Source organism: Fukomys damarensis, unplaced genomic scaffold, assembly GCF_012274545.1.
Source record: "Fukomys damarensis isolate Sample0158 unplaced genomic scaffold, DMR_v1.0_HiC HiC_scaffold_2, whole genome shotgun sequence".
NCBI lineage: Eukaryota > Metazoa > Chordata > Mammalia > Rodentia > Bathyergidae > Fukomys > Fukomys damarensis.
The window spans coordinates 50,059,205-50,080,648 of record NW_022900914.1 but is presented as its reverse complement, the minus strand read 5'-3'; the positions used below and the strand labels follow the sequence as shown (position 1 = coordinate 50,080,648).

At 47.1% G+C, this 21,444-nt stretch overlaps 1 protein-coding gene across 2 annotated transcripts in view; it reads right to left on the bottom strand.

Moving 5' to 3' along the window:
* The window catches only part of Hk2 (hexokinase 2), a 61,646-nt gene extending 42,321 nt beyond the window's left edge, over positions 1-19,325 (bottom strand). The window contains exons 1-2 of one of the 2 annotated variants that reach the window (XM_033765047.1): positions 19,245-19,325; positions 1,422-1,584 (exon numbers count right to left, since the gene is read on the bottom strand). In XM_033765047.1, coding sequence (XP_033620938.1) covers positions 1,422-1,563 — 142 coding nt within the window. In that variant the 5' untranslated portion in view covers positions 1,564-1,584; positions 19,245-19,325. Of the gene's footprint in view, positions 1-1,421; positions 1,585-18,830 lie in introns of both variants that reach the window. The other variant, XM_010631599.2, reaches the window with a different exon arrangement.
* Positions 19,326-21,444: the final 2,119 nt, after the last annotated feature.

The following is a 21,444-nucleotide window of genomic DNA, read 5'->3' as shown; positions in this document are numbered from 1 at the left end:
AGGGCACAGGAGAAAGAACTCCCAGGCAATCTCACCTCAAGGGAGTCTTTGCAAAATAACCCTGAACAAGGTCACACTGGGTCCAGGCTATGTTCCAAGGCTTCAACAAACATACACTTAGGTTAAGAACTATACAGTCTTGTTAGACATAGAGACTCTCAGGACAGTGAATACAAGGACATATTCAATAGAAATAGCTATGGTGGCCTGTAAACAAACCTTCTTGTGTGCTCTTCAGCAGGCCCCAGCTCTACAGATACCTTACCCCACCAGCCGACTTCTTGGACTTTTCTCTCCTTCAGGTCCTCCCGCTGCATTCACAGCTGCCCCTTGGGTCCTCTCTCCTGTCCACCTAGATGTGGCCTCCCCCAGCCCCCACCTTCATGGGCCTCACAGATGTCATTTCTAAAATGGGGGAGGGGTTGTTACGAGGAGTAAATCAAACAAGTTGTGTGAAAGCACTGACATAGCTCAGTTCTGTTCCCTTTTCTAGGAGGGTTCCATCCAGGCAGCTGTGCTCCCCTCCTGGCAACCCCTGTGATTCTGCCTTCTTCCTTGCCCACCACACCCCACATGGACCATGTCTGTGCCCTCCCATCCCCCACCTCTCTCCTGCATCCTATAGCTACTGATGGTGCTTCAACATCAGCAAGACAGTTGTTCTCACACACCTCAGAAGCTTCCACTGATCCCCAGCACCTACTGAGGATTCTACATTTTAGACGAGCATGCAAGGCCTTCTGGGAACCTTTCCAACTGTAGTATCCACTCATGAGAAAATTCACTTACTGGGTGGCACACCACAAAAACAGTATCCAAATAGAGGATTAAAAAAGCATAACAAGTTCTTATTGCAGAACCTCAGAGCCTTTAATACCTTAATGTGCACTCTGAGTCTTCACATTTTGCCCAGTTTATACCTCTAGTACTTTTTTCAAGTTCATGAAACAGTGGAGTGCAAATCTGAGCTGTGCTTTCCCGATACACCCTCAGAATGTGCCAGTTAGGACACGTACATAGGTGGGCCTGAGAGCAGCTGCCACAACTAATGGCTGTGACCAGCAGGGCACATTTGGTGTGGTCCACCATCACCACTTATGGGAAATCTCTGTGGGACTATAAAATCCCAGATGGAGCCAAGAAGCTTTTCTCAGCACATGATGAAAAGTGTGTTGGTCAGCAGTGCCCGGTGAGGGCTCAGAGATGCTTCAACCTCGACTGCCAAGGCTGTCAGCTTCCCCATCTCCAGCCCAGTCCATCCATAGCCTTCCATTCCGTCCCTGTTTTGTTTACATTAACCAGGGTTGACTTCTGAGGCTTGAACCAAGTAACCTCCATGACACATAGGCCTTTGGGTCCCTGAGCAAGCCCAACAAAATCACCTCTCAGTCAGAACCAGCCATCCCCGCCGCAACCAGTACCTGTCCCATCTGGGGTGGACCTCACAAAGGTGGGCAGCATTTTCACAGAAGCTGTGGGATGTGTGGTAGCTCCAAGTCCTTTTTCCATCTCCTTGCGGAACCGCTTAGAAATGTCCAGAAGGGTCTCATCAGAGAGACGCATGTGGTAGAGATACTGGTCAACCTAAAAGAAAAGAGACACCAAAAGTAGAGACTAATGGGTTAAATTTATTATAGTATAGCTCTATGTCATGGAATGTCACTCAACCCTTCAAAAGGGAAAATCTGTTATGGACAGAAGGTGATTATTAGACTCTTAGTAGAAATCAATTTGACAAGCCTTTGTTCTGGAGAAACACTGCAACCCTTCTCAGTTTCCTTCTTGGAAGCTCCCACAATCATTATTATACCCTTTTTTATTTTCCAGCACTTTTGTCAAGTCCTCTTGATTCTTATTTTTTCTTTGCAGTTATGGGGATTTACCTAGCAGTTCTCTATCATACCCATCCCTTTTTATTTTTTATTTTGAGATAGAAGCTGCCTATGCTGGCCTCGATCTTGTGATCCTACTTCAGCCTCCCAAGTAGCTAGGATTACAGGCATGGGCCACCATGCCTGGCTTGAATATTTTTAACAGAACTTGTATCCTAGGATTTCCAAAGCAGCAAAAGGTATTTATTTAATCCTCTAAGGACAAACCAGTGTCCTTAGAATCCTTACTGCTTTTAAAAAAGTGTCTCGTGATTCTGATGTACATTCAATTCTGGGAACTCTTGTCACAAGTGGTAAAATGGATATCGGGCAGGAGTTACCAGATTTATCTTTGATTGAGGCAGAGCTTACTTTATTTTTATTTTGACAAAAAAAAAGAGAAGAGAAAGTCCCTTACATCTCCCATGGGTCGAGCACGCCCTTCTCTTTGGGATTGTCCCTGCCCCCTACTGAATAATGGGCAGCCGTCGTCTCTCAAAAGTCCTAACCAATACTGATCCTTTATCATTCCTCCAAGATGCCATACATGGAAAAACCAGAGTCTGGGGTAAAACACTGAAAGCAGCTGTGCGAAGGAGGACAGAAAATTCCTGGTATACCGGCCAACCCCTCCATGACTGCCCGTGTACAAACAAGGAATCACAAATACAAGGTCTGCACAGGCTAGGTAAGGACAGAGTAGGAGACAATGGTGAAGGGGCAGCTTCTTCCCCCTCATCAGGATTCAGCCTCTTCTCTATGCCTTCCCCCATCCCAAAGAGAGATCACTCTATTCTGGTGGGATTGGGATTGCACAAATGAGGATTTCTTGCAAGTCTCTTGTTGCCATCACATATTAGAAAGCTCTCTTGGACTGTTTGAATCCCTTGGTCTAAATCAGGGAGAACCCAACTGTCACTCTGTTTCATATCAGGCTCCTGGTACCTCAGCCAGAAGGAAAGAGCACCTGGCCCAGAGTTATGGGAGAAAAGCATGCAGGAGATAAAGTGTACCAAGTTTTTAGCAGGGAGACAGCTAAAAAACATCCACTTAATAAAGGAAAGTCCTGTAGGGTTACTAGTTCAAAATCTCAGAGAAATGAATACAGCATCTGCCTTTACAGCCTTTGTCTCTCTCCCACTCAGTAGTTATCCAGTCCATATTCTAATGCTTCAAAGCTTATGAGGCTCACTACTTCTCTAAATTCCACTGTTTGAATTAGAAAGCTTTGCCTCAGCCAGGTGGTGGTCCATGCCTGTAATCCCAGCACTCAGGAGGCTGAGGCAGGATTGCTATGAGTTTGAAACCAGCCTGGGCTACACAGTGAGTTCCATAGCAGTCTGACCTACATAATGAGACCCTGTCTCAACAAACAAAAAACAAAAAACAAAACAAAACAAAAAAAATAACAGTAAGCCGGGTGTGGTGGCGCATGCCTGTAATCCCAGCACTCAGAGGCTGAGGCAGGAGGATTACTGTGAGTTCAAAACCAGCCTGGGCCACATAGTGAGTTCCAGGTCAGTTTCAACTACATAGTGAAACCCTGCCTCAAAAAAACAGTAAAATAAAATAAATTTTAAAAAAATAAAGAAAGCTTTGCCTCAATCAAAGATAAATCTGGTGATTCCTGCCCGATATCCATTTTACCACTTGCGATGAGTTCCCAGAATTGAATGTACATCAAAGAATCACGAGACACTTTTTTAAAAGCATTAAGGATTCCAAATATCCATTCTGACTCACCAAATGAACACCTCAACAGCTGGGGGCTCTGACACCTTCCTGTCCCAGGCAGATTTCCATTTCCCAGTAATGGAATAATGACTGACTGTGTTGTAGTCAACACTATTTAAGATCATTTTTACCACTTTTCTGCCTGGGGTCTCTGAAAGCCAACAGTGAAAGACTTTAGGCCAAGTGTGTCCCTGTGAAATAATCCTGTGTTGACCCAGGGTGCTGGATGCTAAAAAGACAAACCCTGCACTTGCTGGAAAGAGATATGAGTTGTTGGAAACTATCAAAGCAGAATCATCCAGCCTGAACCTCAACATTTTTGCCACTGGTGGTAGTAAAGTAAGGGCTTTGACACCAGAAAAAGCAGTGAGTAAATCCTTTCATTAGCACTTGCACGAGTATACAACAGTGGAAAACTCACTCCTGAGTTACAGTTTCCTCACTATAAAATGGGATAAAGAGCCCTATAAACAGAAGCATAATTAAAAAGTGCCAAACTTCCTCTTCTACCCTTTCTCCTCTTTCTGCTGAATTTGTCTCTGCCAAGTGGCACCCTCAGAGGAACAATGACATTTCTCACCCTCATTTAGTCACACTCAGAGTTAATAAGCCAAAGGCTGTTTCCCCAGATTGTTCCATCTCTTTCTCTAGTTTGTGGGCCTATCACACAGGGCTGCTTCTCCGTAAGTCTCTTATCTGGGTCAAAGAGGAAATGAGGGGTTCTTCCAAGCTGGAGAACCCAGAGACAGGCCAGAGCAAAGCCTGGCTGCAGTTTGGGAAAGCTGTCTGCCTGCCTGCCTGCCCGAGAGGCAAGGGTGAGTATTAGAATGAGGTACAGGCCGGGCGTGGGGGCGCACGTCTGTAATCCCAGCACTTGGGAGGCTGAGGCAGAAGGATTGCTATGAGTTCAGAGACCAGCCTGGGCTACATAGTGAGTTCCAGGTCAGTCTCAACTCAGTAGTGAGACTCTGTCTCAAAAAACCAAAAAAAAAAAAAGAATGAGGTAGCAGCTTTAGTTGAAATCTATTCAACAATGTTGAGAAGACAGGGACTTTCTCATCAGGCAATTTTGGTCAGTTTCATTTTACCCATAACACACCAACCAATCCCATCCCTTTAAGTGCCAAAGTATCCTCCCAGATCAGCATCAAAAGGAGGGAACACTGCAAAGAGCAAAATAAAAGATAGATAATAAGTGGGGAGATAAATTTTTCTAAAATGAGGAGATAAAGAAATGGAGAGGGGAAGAAAAAGGGATACAAAAAAAGAATTAAGATGTGGTATGTAATGTACCAGCTTCACACAAGGAGTGTAAACATTATGTACTGCAAACATGCACTTTTAAAAAAAGGTAACAATGGAAGGAACAGAGGAATCAAAAGGTCATTCTCAAAGAGGCAACACCTCAGAGCGTTGCTTGGGTCAGGCACGGCCCTGGTCAGGTACAGGGCCCCAAGAAGGAAGGGATTAGAGGAAGACGTCTGTCAGGAAGCAGCGTTGGCCAAGGACACACCGTTGAGATTGGAATCTGTATCACCCAGATGAATGACAACCCTGTGGGCCCAGAAGGATCCACCTCATTTCACAGGCCAACTCTAAGAGTGGTTGGTGGCTAATGCCTGGATCCTGAGCCTACCCTACCTGGTCTCAGCAAGAATCAAAGTATAGTTATGTGTAGAAAAGAGTAATATTTGAACCTTGATTATTTAAAGAAAGTATTATAAATCCTACCTTGAGTACCTGGAAAGGCTTTTAAAAATCTTATATTTCTAAATCTGTAAGATTTAGTATCATTCAACCTAAATCCCTGACCACTGTTGTAATCTGAAAGCCTCCCACTGTAAAATATTCATTGAACACCAATGACATACAAAGTATCAGTGTACAGAGGTAATCAAAATATATGTTTAAATTTTTTTAATTTATTACACTAAAAGACATTGCCATTAACAGTTCCCCTCACTTCAAACACTTATTCCTTCATCTTTGTTACTTTCTAAAGCAGCTCTGGGAGTCCTCTTTTAGTGTCTTTCAAGGTGAGGTTAAAAAATACAATAACTAAGCCAGGTGTGGTGGCACATGCCTGTAATCCCAGCACTCAGGAGGCTGAGGCAGGAGGATGGCTGTGAGTTTGAGACCAGCCTGGGCTACATAGTGAGTTCCAGGTCAGTCTCAACTCCATAGTGAGACCCTGTCTCAAAAAAACAAAAAAAACCATAACTGCTGCTGCCAAGTGCCATCCAAAGGCAAAAGAGGCCCATAAAAAATTAGTGTGACCTCATCTAGCTTATTCACCAGATCTGCCACTATACAACATCTGGCTCTTCCCCAAAGTCAAAATGACCAAGAAAGGTAAACATTTGGAGTCAATTCTGGACATCAAGGCTGCCAAAACAATGCAACTAAAGACACTTACCAAAAAAGAATTTCCAGAACTATTCGTATGAACTATGTAGATTTTTTTTCCCCCACCTAGAAAAAACTCTTGAGCTACAAGCAGCTGGTAGATGTAATTCTATCATTTCTAAGCAAGGAATCATGGGATAGAAGGAGCATAAAGATCACCCTATGGAGTAAAGCTGCTGTGTTGTTCACTAACCTTCTCCCCTCCTTGGCCAGCCAATTCCCTACAGGATGGTGTAGAAACATGGGTGCCCAGATATACCACGTTCCCTACAATGGGCCAACAGGATGAAAATACTGATTCACAGAAAGCTGTCCTTTTGCCTTAACTATCAGGAATCTCAGAATTCTGTCCTCAACTCCAGTGAACTATCCTTAAAGTTTTTTGGTCATTATTCCTGCCCATTTGATGACTCTTATTCTAGAAATCCTCTTGCTGAAAATTGACCCAAGTTGCCAAAGCTTTTCAGTAATCAGGCAGAAAATAATACATGAATGAGCAAACGCTCACATTCATTTCTACAGGACACACCCTCCTGGCAGAAGGGTGAATTTGAGTGATCAAATAGGACAAGAAAGTGACTGTACAAGCTTAGAAGTGTCAGAGCAAAGGATGCAGGGACAATGATGAAATCTTGCTTTTCTCCAGACTTTTAGTGTTTCTGTTAATACCTAGAACATTCTTTCCAGGTGGCACTTCAGAAACACTAGCTAACTGCTACCTCTTAGCTTCTACACCCCAAGCAAACCAACCTATCATATTTCAGCTTTCTTAACACACATTCTTGTTCTGAAGATACAATTAAGTCATCTACATAGTCCAACCTGCCCTCCTGGAAATTTAGGAAGGGCGATGCCTTCTGAAAGTGAAGGGCCTTTATGACTTACTCTTGCCTGCTTTAAATCAACCACAGCTAAAGCAAGGTGTGGCAGGAGGCCCTACATGGCATGAGCATGCACCGCCTACCACAGCATGCAGCAGAATGAATCTCACAAGGTAATGTTGGGTGGAAGAAACAGACACAAGAGGACAGACACCCTCACAAAGTGAGTCATTCGTATTAAGTATAAAAACAGATTTATGCTGGTAGAAGTCATCACAGTGATTACACTTAGTGGTATGAGAAGGGGAAGGAGGAGTATCAGAAAGTGAGGCTGGCGCCGGTAGTCGTTGTTACTGGATCTGGGTGACAGTGACCACGTGTGTCCTGTTTCCTAAAGGCATTATACTTCAATTTTTTTAAATGTAGGAAGCAAAAGAGCGAGGATACAAATTTGCCCCTCAGCTACCTAGCACACATGGTTAAAGCACCAAGGGAGATCAGAGGTCAAAAAAGGACAATCCCAGCTGGGCATGGTAGCACATGCTTGTGATCCGAGCATTAGGGAGGCTGAGGCAGGAGGATCACAGCAAGTTTGAAGCCAGCCTGGCTACATCGTGAGTTTAAGGACAGCCTAAACTACATAAGTGAGGCCTTGTCTCAACGAAAGAGGACAACCCCACAGGGAGATTCAGAGTTTAAATCCAGCCATATATAGCCCTCCAGTGACTATATGCTGATACATACTTGCTAATAAGTATCAGAAGAATTCTTTTTTTGCATTATTCCTTTGTCAGTGTTTTACCACAAAAATTTGACAAGGAAATCAAAGCTTGGAGAAGCCTCCCCAAACCGCAAGCCTTGTCCCTGGCAGGACCCACAACATCCGGTGTCCAGCCAAGTGTCCCCACCTGGGGCACAGGTGTGTCCATCCCAGGAAAGCTGGGCTACTGCTCTCAATGACCTCATTAATAATGCCCTCAGTCTCCTGGGAGGACCAAGGCTGTGCAAAGAGCAGCAAGTTTATCCTGTACACCTGCCAAGGCAAGGCCAGATGTTTCTGATAAAGGCAAAAGAGATGACTTGGAGAGGACACACAGGAGCATAAAAAGGGTTCTTGGAGTGCTTGTCCTCTGAAACCCAGCTGATCGAAAGTTAACAGAGCTGCCACACTTTCTTCAGTCAAGAAGAGGAGGCCTCTCCCAGGGTCCGCCGTGCCACTTAGGAAGATTCCAGTGCTGAAGCACCATGTGCTCACAAGCCCAAGTGGCAGGGTAACTGTGGCGCTGACCGGGGAGCACATGAGCCACTCCTCCAGGATCCTGTTGCACAGTCGTGAGTCACGGGGTTTCCTGTTCTTCCAGTTCTTGCTCTCAGCTGCATCGAGTTACAGCCAGACAGACCTCAGGCAGCAGCACCTGTCCAGGTCCAGGAGATGGGCATTTGGAGCACCCGTCCCCGGGCCCTCCTGTCCTCAGTCTGCTCCATAGAGCAGAAGTGAAAAATGAAGAGCCTGCCCCAGGTGTTCAAGACCCTGGCCATTTACCCAAGGATCCTGACTGAATACCAAATTGGGTATGCCAGGGCTGGGTGTGGAAAAGAAGACACCGCCTCTTCCAGCAAAGGGCCCCACACATGGCAGGAGGCAAATAAGCCAACATGTGATTACAAACTGAAGGTGTGAGGGCAGAAGTGGCCGGTTTTGTCCACTGTAATAAAATTCGGATTCATTATTATGTCACTCACATCACAATTCTAAGCAGCATTTACCTTGAAAATGTTAGGGATGTGCATGTACTGACTCCCATGCCTAGAATGTTCTCCTTGGGCCTAATTCACATTCACTTTCAAATAAATATCCTCTCCCCAGCCAGTAATACCAATGGTTGTTCTTTTGTTGTTGTTTTGTTTTTGTTTTGTTTTTTGGTACCAGAGATGGAACTTGGGACCTTGGGCTTGAGAGGCAGGCAGTGGTGCCACTGAGCTAAATCCCCAGCCCGTCGATGCACTTTTGACACCCTGCTTCTCTCCTCAATAGTCCCAGAGGACTCAGGCACTAACTAAATCTACTTCATATTTAGGCTGCCAGCAGTTCTCTCAAAACTCAGGATGCAGCTGGGGATTCAGCTCAGTGGTTCTGCCACCTGCCTCACAAGCACAAGGACCCAAGTTCGATCCCCGGCACCAAAAACAAAAAAACAAAAAAACTGAGGATGCAGTAGATGTTCAAGAAATGTAATGGCTCTCTACAAGGGGATACAGAAACGCCAAGAGGAGCTGGGAGAAAGAACAACTCAGTGAAGGAAGAGCTGACTACTCCAGACTGTGCTGCATCTAACCTCATTCTTCAGGCCTGTGCCCTTGCTGTATGGGACCATGCCTGCCCTGCGTATTACACTAGATTCCCTAGAGGTCAAAGGCCACCTGTCCCTAGACAGCCCCATGCCAGTGACCAGAGCCTGCTTCTGAGCCTCTTGACCCACAGTGACACCTGCACTCCCTTCTCTAGTTTGCTACCAAGTGACCACCTGCTGAGCCAAGTCCCTCTAGCCCTGTCCCTCTGCTTCATGCCTAGGCCAGTTTGTCCCTCCTACCAAGACCCCACACTCCATAGGCAAGACACCCAGGCATCCCTGTTCACCCAAGATGATCTAAGTTTACACCTGTGGCAGTGGCATGCCTAGGAACAGGAACCTCTGTGCTTATTTAACTCTCAAAAGTACCCCAGCTTGAACAATAAATTATAGGTTCCCACAGGGACAGCCCACAAAGCAAATCCTGGCTTTGTTCTTGGGGAACCCACACTTTAAAGAGCTCATGCCAGGCTGAGTGTGGTGGCGCATGCCTGTAATCCCAGCACTTGGGAAGCTGAGGCAGGAAGATCACTGTGAGTTTGAGACCAGTCTGAGCTACATAGTGAGTTCCAGGTCAGTCTCACTACATAGTGAGACCCTGTCTCAAAAAGAAAAGAAAAGAGTTCATCCCAGGTGTGGCGGTACATGCCTTTGTTCCCAGAGGCTGTAATCTCTCGAGGTTGAGGCAGGAGGATTGCTGTGAGTTCGAGGCTTGCTTAGGCTTCAAGGCCAGCCTGAACTACAAAGAGAGACTGTGTCTCAATAAACACCAACAACAACAACAAAAACTTTTTTTAAAAAATAGTAAAATAAAGATGAAGGTTCATGCTACACTGATGGTGTTTAGTAAAGGAAACAGGACAGATATCAGGAAACTGGATTACAGATCTGAGGTCTATTTTATGAGTGCTGGAGCTGCTGAGTACATAACATCTATCAGCTTTCTTAATTGTAAGTTGAAGGGTTTGGAAGACTTCATCCCAAAGGTCCCTTCCCAGCTGACACCTGACTCAACCCCATGAAACTTCCATTTGTCCCAAGCAATCCCGTGCAAGGGGGGGCAGTAATGTGTATGCCTGGGTTCAGGAGTCAGATTGCCTCATGAATCCTAGCTTGCCCTTGGGCAATGTGCTGTTCCTCTCTGTGCCTGGTGTCTTCATCCAAAGGACAGATAAAGTACCCACCTTACTGGGCACTTTGAGGGTGGCCTGAGCTACTGCACAGTGCAGTGTATTAACAGAGGTCAGCTCTTAGAAGCATTGCAAATGTCTGTCAGCTTGCAGACCCTTGCGGGGAAGAAACAGACAGGACACAACTGGAAGGCTTCATGGAGGACAACTGAGAGAAAAAAATGGGAAAAGATGAAGGAAGCAGGCAGAGGAAGCTCCTCAAATGGGAAAGAAGGAAAAGAGCCTCAGATGCACTCATTTAACCCTAATTACAGATGTTAGGTGGTTTATCTGGCATTATTCCTTCCTTTTTCAGATGATAGAAATGCCAAAGCAAAGAGGAATAAGCATGGGGATGTAGCTCACTCGCTACAGTGGTAGAGCACTTGCCTAGCCATGTGCAAGGCCCTGGTTTTGGTCTCCAGCACTGCCAAAAATAAAGTTGCATGTGACTTCATTGTAATCTAACTAGCCCATCCTGAAACTCTCTTAAACAAAAAAGAGAGGTTGAGTATAAGGCCTTTTAAGAATTTAGGTGGTTTGCCAGGCATGCTTTCACACACCTGTAAACCCAGTGCTTGGGAGGCTGAGGCAGGAGGATCTCAGTTCTAGGCCAGCCTGGGCTGCATAGTGAATTCAAGGCCAGCCTACAAAAAAACACTGTACAAAAAAAAAAAAAAAAAAAAAAAAAAAAAAAAAGAATTCAGATTATCTCCAGGTGGGAAGGATGATTGGGTGAACCCCAAGGGCTCCAGGGCCAGAATCTTAAAGCCCTGACCCATTCTGCCGATTGGCACTGAGATAAGGCTCACCACAGGTCCCTCCAGGAAAAGAATGTCCAGCTTATGACCACCTGTAAAACAAGGTGGCACTTCCAGGGAAATGAGATTCTCTATTAACAGGAAGAGAGCCAAGGCTCCTGAGTAGGCAAGATAAAAGTTGTTCAAGGGCTAGAGAATGTGGGTCCCACATAGAGAATCCCCAGGGCTCTGTCAAAACCTGAGGCACTCCAGTGTCAGCAGGAGGTGACACTCAGAAGCCCAGGGTCTGAATATGAGGGGCAAAGGACTCTCCACTGAGGTCCAAGGTAGCCAGGAACTTCCATGCAATGGGCCAAAAGACTGTGAGAGCACCTGATTCCTTCAGGCCCAGATCCCTTCAGGGGATCTCTGGACATTGAGGGGAGCCAAGCCACCCTTGACATGGTCTTGTGACCTTTCAGCCCAGGGAGCCTCAAGCAGTTTCCCCAGCCAGTCTGGGACAGATGTCAGGAAGGAAGAGCAAGAATCCAACTGGACAGCCACAGATTTAGCTCAGAGGCACAGGGCCTACATATTAACCCAAAGGTCCTGAGTTTGATCACCGGTACCAAAAACAAACAAACAAACAAATAATCCAACTGGAAAACTCTGTAGCAGAAGCAAAGTAGGAGCAGCCTTCGCTTCTGTCCTCTGGAGCCTCTGCCCTCCTGTTCTCTGGGGGAAGTTCCTGGGGGAGCTGGAACGATGCTGAGATCACTCAGTGCAGCTCTGTGGAATCATGAGGATACTTCAACCTGGAGTGCACCAATGGGCAGGGCATCCGAGCCCCCCCAAACAGGATACCACCCTCCCCAGAGAAACAGTACAGCTAGTTAGGATGGGTCTTCTATGCCCAGAAAAGCTGATTTATCATGAGTCGAAAAGACCACTGAAGATGCTTCTTCCTCTCCCAGCTTCAGAAACTTTTTACCCTCTGCCCCTCTGTCCTCTGACCTAATCTGACATCAGAGCACAACTGAGCCTGGACCCAAACATTCTAAAAGAGGCCCTTGAGCAATACACAGTCTTTCTGCTCCTGTCCAGGTGGCTAGTGCAGCAGGGTACCTAAGAAGGTTCCTTTCTCCCTGCAGTAATACATAATACATAAAGCAGAAACAGTCCTTAAGAGCTTGACATATTAAGTCTCAATCTCAACTCAACAATCATTTCCTTTTACAAAAGGAAGTAACTGAAGCCTAGAGAAGTTTCATAACTGGCCCAAGCCGGCTGTGTGATAAACCAGGATTCAAGTGCAGGGAGCCCAACTGTGCTTCACCATACCACCTGCCCCAAGAACTGCTAGACTGTCCCTACCACTCAGGGGTGCCACTGGCCTCTCTCCTCTGCTCCCCAGCCATGGCAGCTCCCCAACTCACATTTCTCCAGCTCATGTGCCTGCCTTGTTTGGAAGTCTGGCAGATGCCCAGCCTTCACGGAAACTCCAACACAGCCACAGTGAGGGTCTCCCCAGGACAAGAGCCCTGGCACTGCCTACTTCTTTCTGGGTGAGAACAGAGAAACATCAACAAGCTCCTGCCCCTCAGAACCCACCTAGTTGAGGGGAGTGGGGCATGGGGGAAGTGTGATCTTGGAGGAACTACACCTTGACCTTGTCCCTGGCCCCTTCCAATCTCTGCTTCTTAGATGCCAGGAGGTGAGCGGCTTTCTTCCATCACACCCTTCCAACACGATGTTCTTCTGCCTCCCCTCAAGCACACAGCAATGGAACCAGCCAAAAGTGAATGAAACCGTAAGCCAAAGTAGATCTTTCTTCTAAATTGTTGTTTTCAGGTATTCATCATAGCTAACTAACCCAGTGGGCTACCCTGTACATTGTAGGGTTAGTTATCATCCATCCCTAGCACCTAACTAAACAACAGTAAAGCATACTCATCCACCAACCTTGTGACAACCAAAAACGTCTCCAGACATTGCAAAAGTCCACTGAAAGGAAATTCACTCCTAGATGAAAAATATCGCTTGGAAAAACAATAAAAAGGCATAAGCTTTATTCCTACCCCACAGCATCCCCTAAAAATCTGGGTAGAATAGAAATTCTTACTCTTTAGGATAGGCTAGGATAGCCAGCTTTTCTCAAAATTTTCTGGGCCAAAATGTCAACAGCACCAAGGTGGAGAAAACTGTCTTAGAAATAACAGCAACAGGGCTGGGGATTTAGCTCAGTGGTTCCACTTCCTGCCTCCGAGCACAAAGACCTGAGTTTGATCTCCAGTACAAAAAAAAAAAAAAAAAAAAAAAAAGACATCTACCCAGGTGTGTGGTGCATGCCTGAAATCCCAGCACTTAGGAGGCTGAGGCAGGAGGATACAGCCTGGGCTGTACAGTGAGTTCAAGGCCATCCTGAACTACACAGGGAGACTTGATCTCAAAAAAAAAAAAAAATCTAGCGAACTCTGGGATTTGATTTGCCACACCCCACCCCTACTGCTTTGAAGTGGCAATGAAGGACAACACAGTGTTAGAAGACAAACCAAACCTGCTGACTCTACAACCCCACAATGATGATGAAGGACCTCTTATCAAGAGCTGCTTTTTTAAACAGGAAGTTTGTCTGAACAAAGGAAGCCGGTTTTCTAGGGTGCCCAAGTTTTTTTGGCACATCCTATCTCCTTACTCCAGCTGCCACATTTTAAGTTTGCAGTTTGTGTTGCTGATTCTCCTTGGAAAGGGGTCAACTGCCCCCAAACTCCTCAGGTACTAGAAAAGTTCAACTTTGAAAAGTGATGTTAAAAAAAAAAAAAAAAAGATGGGGCCAGGGACTTAGCTCAGTGATTTCACCACCTGCCTCACAAGCGCAAGGTCCCAAGTTTGATCGGCACCAAAAAAAAAGTGATGTTTAAAAAAGATGTTGGCTTTGGCTGAGGAGCCTCAGAGAGAATTTTAATTCACGAAAGCGTAAAGAAAAAAATTATTCTTAGCGTTCTCTGAAATAGAACCTTGGTGATATAAGGCAGATAGTTATTCAGCAAGAGCTACAAAACATTTTTAATACCATCCATTGTCTTTTGAGCAGGGGAAGGAGTAGTATTAGGATACTAAGATGTTACAAATTGAACAAGTGACACAATGTACCTGTCAATGATAGTTAACTTAACCAAAACTGACCCAGTCAAAAATAATTGGATTAAGGTTTTAATCAGTAGGCCACTCCTACTACTTTTAATAGCATTCAGTAGGTGTTCAAAATACATCAAGGTTCTGAGGTCTAACTCCCCATAAAGCAATCATGATGGCTTTGTTCCTGGAACCTTATCTCTCCAGACATCTGAAAGGTTTCTTGGTTGCTTCTCACATAGCCTGCAGAGGGCCTTGCACCTTTAGTAACTTCTCAAAGGGACATTAAATTCTTATCTAGGACTAGGGATTTAACTCAGTGACACTGCTCCTGCCTAGAAAGCACAAGGATCTGAGTTCATTCAATCCCAGTACCAGAGAGAGAGAGAGAGAGACAGAGAGAGAGAGAGAGAAATTCTTGCCTATTTAGACTCTTAGAGGCTGTGTTGAATCTGCTCCCAAGACAATCCCCACCCAAGTCCAAGTTGAAGGCTACCCCTTGCTATATAGTAAGGAGCCTAAGTGAGCTCTACATATTTCATGGTGGGAGTTAAATGTCACAAGTCTGTAGTCTGATTGATGGCAAAAGAATTATATACTTCATTTCGCTTTTATAGTTAACTCAGCTCTGATTCCTGAGACAAAAATCTTGCGTCTTGCATTCATTCACCTCAATAAAATGACCACACACACATAGGCGACACAAGCCCTGATTGCTGGAGAAGGAAACACGCCCTTCTCCCTCTTTGCCCCTCAGGATCAGCCCTGGCAAGCCAGGCTTCTGGAGAACTAGCCCTGAGAAATTGCTTGCCCTTGAAGCGTCTACACGCCCATCCCTTGCTCTGTTTCTTTCTCCACAAAGGTCCCCTCCTTTATTCTTGTACTTATTAGTGACCAGAAGCTGCAGTGACAAAACTGAATGGCCAGGATTCTCCCTGCCCTATGGAAGAAACTAGAACTGGACAGTACCAACTCTAACGTATGGGAAAATGAAACAAATGCCTTGAAAGATTCAATTCAGCAACATGGGCACCCAGGCAAGGTAGAAAGCAGCAAACAGTGTGAAAGAGGAACTAGCTTTTGAGGGGAGGGTGTTAAATGGAATAAAAGCCCGTCTGAATATTCAGGGTCACAGAAAGGGCAAGGGCAGAACAATCTCACATGAACAGCCGTAGCTGAGGCATGGTGACTCAAGTCCCTGGAGAATAAAAAAAATGGAGAGGAAGACGAAGCTGAATAAGGGGTAGAGCCAAGTGGCTTGCAGTAGCCAATACAGAGCTGTGGAAGGCTTCTGAAATAATCTAGCCTGGCTCCAAAAAGAGACTAGAAATGAGAAATGCAAAGCCTCCCAAGTAATCCACATAGCAAGTGACAAAGATGTAGCAGTAAGAAAGGAAAATTAGTGAAAATGAATCCAGGGCTCCCAGAGGGAATTGCCAGTGGGTACTGGTGTCAGTCATCAACCCAGCAGGAGAGCCAGTTCACTTCCAGACTTACTGGGCGGGAATGCTGCCAGTATCCATGAGTAGACAGACACAGGCACAAGCCAGGAGCCCACTAGTGTTCCCCAGAGACAGGTGAGCATGTGGTTAGGAGCATGATGCTCTTACGAAAGAGAAAAAGGAACATAGTGCTCTTACAAAAATCTTGTAACCCATTCGTACATATCTCATGAAGTTGTTTCAATGAGCTAACCTATGTCAAAAGCTTAGAACAGTGCCAGATACACAGGATATGCTGTGTTTGCTCTTGAGTTCCAAAGCTTTAATTGGCAAAAATTAGCAATAACCCTTACACTCTACCCAATGCCTCAAAACACTGGGCTTGTCATCCAGGAGTTGGATGGTGCTATTTCCCTAGCCCTCCAATGCTCGAAAGACTGTAATGTGTGAGATGATGTTATCACAAATGGATTTCAGGACAAGCCAAACCAAGACCCTTTCAAGACTCAAACTCAAGCTCTACATAGTGAGACTCTGTCTCAAAAACAAATAAATTAAATAAACTAACAAATACATAAATAAAACTTAAGCTTCGGGCAGGCATGGTGGCTAATGCCTATAATCCCAGCACTAGAGAGGCTGATGCTGGAGGACTGCCATGATTTTGAGACCAGCCTGGGCTACACAGAGACCTTGTCTCTAAATAAATAAAGGCCGGGAGTGGTGGCACACGCCTGTAATCCCAGCACTCCGGAGGCTGAGGCAGAAGGATTGCTGCCAAGTTGGACGCCAGCTTGGACAACATAGTGAGTTCAAGGCCAGCCTCAACTACATAGTAAAACCCTGATCTCAAAAAGAACAAACAAGTAAATAAGTAAAACTCAAGCTTCAGCCTTCTTTAATGTTTCCTTCCAGGAGCAATTCATCAGAACACTCCCAAAATAATCTGATTCTCCTCTTCCTAGTTGCAGCTGGAATCAAACGACTTTGCTCACATTAGCCTGCTTTACTCACCTAAACTAGGAGTCTAAATCCCAAGCCTGACACCTTGTGAGTTAAAGACCTTATTCAATTCTGCCCCCATTGGTAACTTAGAAGAAATACACCCAAGTGTCCTCAAGGAAACTTCATAGGCTAAAAGGTGGCTGGCTGCAAGTGTAGAGAAGAGATGCCTACAGGAAAGATGTTTTCACATTATTGCACTTCATCACCACTCCACAAAGTGGACAAGGCTTCAGTTATCTAAGTCATACAAAAAGAAATGGATGGGGTCAGGGATTTAGCTCCAGGGCACCATGACTTCCTTGCAAGCGAAAGGTCCTGAGTTTGATCTCTGATATCTCGAAAAAAAAAAAAAAAAAAGAAAAGAAAAGAAAGAAAAAAGAAATGGGTGGTCCAAAGAGGCTACAAGGCCCTGTGGTGTGTGGGGATTCAAAATCATTTCCAGACACTTTAACTAAATCTATTTCCACTCTGGGACAGGAGAGAGATAATTCCCATTCCAGGCCACAAGAGTAGTGTAACTCCACAGTTCCAGCCCTACCTCTAAGGCTGGGAATAAGTAAATTTGTGAAATTAAAATGTCCTGGAGCAATATTCACTCATATGAGAAGACCTCTCATATTAATGACCCTCCACCTTTTACTTCAGGACTTGCCAAGAGATGACCGTCTTCCCCAAGAGTTAACTCATATGTTGGCCAGAGAAACATATAGAAACTGTCAAGATCCTGTCAGCTCAAAGGCACGGTTTTAAATTAACTGAATTAAAGTACACACCAGGCAGGACATGGTGGCCCCACTCCGGTAATCCCAGAGCTGGGGAGGGTGAGGCAGGAGGATCGCTCTGAGTTCGAGGTCAGCCTGGGCTACATAGTATGTTCAAGGCTAATCTGACCTACGCAGCGCAACCCTGAGATTCATCTTCCAAGGCTTTGGAAACATGAAACGCTCCCCTATGCCAATCAGGACCGCCAGAATGAGGATACAGCCGGAAGACCCACAGAGGATGTCCAGACATTCTCCCTAAAAGGTGTTCCCATTAGACACTGAAATTTTAAGTATGTAATTGAGCAACACTCAGTACTTGCCTCGGCCTTAAAACAACCCCCCCAACCACGCCCTTCTTCAAATCCTAGCCAAGACCCCGGCCAGAACCCAATCCCTGAATTTGGGACAGTTCAGAAACTCGATTCCCCTCGAATTTGAGGGCCCGGAGTCTGAACCTGACCCACTGCCACCTTTACACCCCGAGGCAGAGAGTAAAAACCCGGCTGGCCGGAGGCTCTTTCTTATGTAAATGACCTGCGGGCCGCCGAGAAAGCTCGGGTTGGGTGGGGGAAGAGCCAGGTAGGCGCAGACAGATCGGGGCTTCTGGCAGGAGGGAAAAAAAAAGTTCGTTTTCAGAACAAAAACCTCAAAAAATCTGGGAAAGCGAGGGTGGGTGTAGAGGGAGTGGTCCTTTCCGAGCAACTTTTAAGCGCAAACTAAAAAGTGTACAAAAATCCAACCCCAACTCAAGAGCGAACCTCCGGAACGCGACACGGGGCGATCCCGAGGCAGATCTTGGGGGGCGGATACGGGAGAATGGACGCCCCTCGCCGAGCCTGAAGTTCCGGGAGCCTCAGTTCCGGGGAAGGGGCGCGCGGGCAGTTTCTCTGCCTCTTTTCCCGCTTCTCTCGGGGTGGGCTTTTCCTCCGGTCGTCTCCCCAGGGCGGTGAGGAACCACAGGAGAAACCGCAAGCTTCCTAAATGCATCCTTAAACGCCGGAGGCCCCCGGATGCCCCACGCGGCCACTGAGCCTCCTCCCCCAGCCACGGGTCTCCCCACGTGCTCTCGCCGGAACTCGGTCTTGAGTAGGGGGGTTCCTCCCACGTGGCCCCAGCAGTCCTTGACTACGTGCCGGCAGGCGCCCCTCCAGAACAGTGAAAAAAGCGGGTAGGAGAGGGCGAGCGCGCGCGGGGCTACAGGGAAGAGGAGAGCACTCGCAGTCTCCAGCCGGCCAGTGCCTAGCGGACGTGGCTCCTCGTGCCCCGGAGTCTCCCAGCTACCCGACTTTTTCCGCGTCCACAGCCCCGAATGAGGAAGCAGGACCCAGGGGTTCCGGGAAACCACGCAACTCTGTCGAAAGTGAGCTACCATCCCTGCGCCTGCTTGCTTACCTTCTGCGCTTGGTTACGGTTGAGCTCCGTGAAGAAGCAGGCGATCAAATGCGAGGCAATCATCCCTCTGCGGCCAGACGGCGTGAAGTTGGGAGACCAAGGCGCAAAGCTTGCGGGGGAGGCCGGTGGCGCTGTGCGACCGCTTTGTACCGGGGTTTGGCTGCCGGACGGGGAACGGGAGTCCCAAGCGGCGCACAAAGCAAGCTAATAGCGATTGCAGGCCAGCCGGGGGGGGGGCCTCAGGTCTCCAGAAACAGGTTTTTGGAGTAACAACTGCTAAAAACTGCCTAAGTATCACTCCTGGCGACTTGTTTGGTTACCCAGTGTCAAGGCGCTAGCTTCAGCCACAGGGTCACTTAGGAAGAATCACAGCCAAGCTCTACTAGGGCAGCTGGACCTCTTTGGCTCACTCACACGATGCTCCGCCGAGCGAATCTTCGTAGATGAGTGACACGGCGTTGCTAGTGGCCTGGAACTCCTGCGCTGGAGTTTCGTGCAACAATGTGGCTTATTGAAGGCCTGCCGACTCGCGGGCCGCCAGCTCAATGACGTGCGCGCTCCCATTGGCTGACCAGAGAGGGTGTGTGAGCCCGCGGGCCGCCCGCCGGCGCGGCACAGCCAATCAGCGCTCACGGCCCGCGGGCGCGGCAGCTCTGACACCCGAGCCGGCTAGCTGGAGAGGCGCGCCTGGGGCGCGGGGCGGGGCCTGATGTCTGGATGGGACGTGTGTTCCGTGGCAAGAAGCTGGGACGCAAAGGCGCATGAGCCACCTCCGCGTCAGCCCGAGCTACGAGTGAGGGGCGCGTGATCGCGGATCCAGGAGAGGTGGGACGACTGGAAAGACAAGTCACCGGACTAGCACACGCCCTGTGCTGAGGAGATACACCGTTCGGTATCGGGATCATGTGAGGGGCTCCATCACATGTTGAAGCATCCCTGTTCTCGCCTATTCCGGCTCAACTCGTCCACGCATCGCTGCTGCTTACTCTGTACCAAGACCACAAAAGTCCACCCATCTAACCCTCACATAGCCGATAGGAATGTGATTTACACCAAGCCCGTTTTACAGGTACGGATGTCAAAGCACAGCACTGTTAGATTTTTCCAAGATCACACAGCCAACAAGTTACAGATGGAGAACGAAATTCATATCCTTTTTACTTGAGACCCTACTCAATTCCCCGTTATGGAATCCTGCCTTTCTCAGAGCCAGGGAAGTAGGCAGTGGGAAGGGGCACTGTACATGTGGGTGAAACTAGGCGGATGGAAAGTGTAACTGGATGATCTGGGCAGGTATGGAGTTGGGTGGGGAGGGGTGGCTTACAGAAGCTGAGAGGAGAGGAGCCCCAGCCATGGCTGATGCCTGGCACCAGACTCCAAATTTATGCATATTAGTGCAGTGGCAACGAAATACCAACCTCAGAAAACACAAGGATGATACTAGTGGAGAAAGACAAGAGTAGGGTTGGAGAAGTCACGGTGGAGGGATGGTAAAGATCTGCCGTGTTCTACTGAGGAGCTTCTCTCAGTGGGGTGCTTCTGCAATTCATGTAGACATTATTATACAAGAAATAAATGGTCTTTGTTGGAAAACAAGAACACCACAGGGATAAACAGTAAAACCTATCTATGGTCAGACTCCCCAGGACTTGAAAGGTGGATAGCCTTGCCAAATATAAAGCCTCACCCTTGCCTGTCAGAATTGGGCCCAAACTGCTTTGGTCCCAATCACCACAGTGATGTACACGTTGCACATGTTGCAAATCTCGTGCTCTCTTCTCTTTCCTGTCCCAGCCTTATTCCATCTCTCAGAGATGCTGGGGACAGGAGATTACACCCTCCATTCGGACACAGACCCACCTTTCTTGCCCGCTCAGAGCCAGAGGCTTCACTCTGCTGGCTTCCGGCCCAACCGCATTCCCCCAAACCCCTCAGCCCTGTGTTCTCTGCTGGCGTGTGCTGTGTAATTCCGGAGCTGCCTTCCACCCTACTCTCTGATGTGGTGACCAGCTCTCCCTGGGTGATCCTTCCCAGCCCCGTGAGTGGAAATATCACCTACATGTGGGTGACTCACAACAGTAAATCTACAACCAAACCTCTCCCAGAGCTTCAAACTTATTCCTCCAACTGGCATTTATCATTGTCACTGAAGTGATTAGAACGTCACACTTAACATAGCGCAGAGTTTAAGTTGACTTTTCTTCCCAAATCTTTTTCTTTCCCAGTTGTCTCAGAAAATGGAATTTCCAGCCAACTTAAGTCATGGATTCTTTCCGGCCTCCCACCTTCACATCCCACCAGTCTGTCAGCAGGCAATCTGAATGACCTGTTAGACAGATTCAGGGCCCGCCCACCTCTCCATACCCTGATACTTCCTATCTAAGTCACCAGGGAACCCAGCAGAGTCAGTGCCCCATCATCCTGTTTCAATTCTTGCCCACCTCCACCCTGACCCCTTCAATCTCTTCTTCACTAAGGAGCCAAAATGTCTCTTTTGAAGTATAAACCATCCTGTTTTCCCCTGGCTCAGAGCCAACCAACAGTTTCCGATTTTAGAATAAAATTTGAGCTCCTGACAGTGACTGCAAAGGTTTTAAGGTCCCTGCCTCTCTCT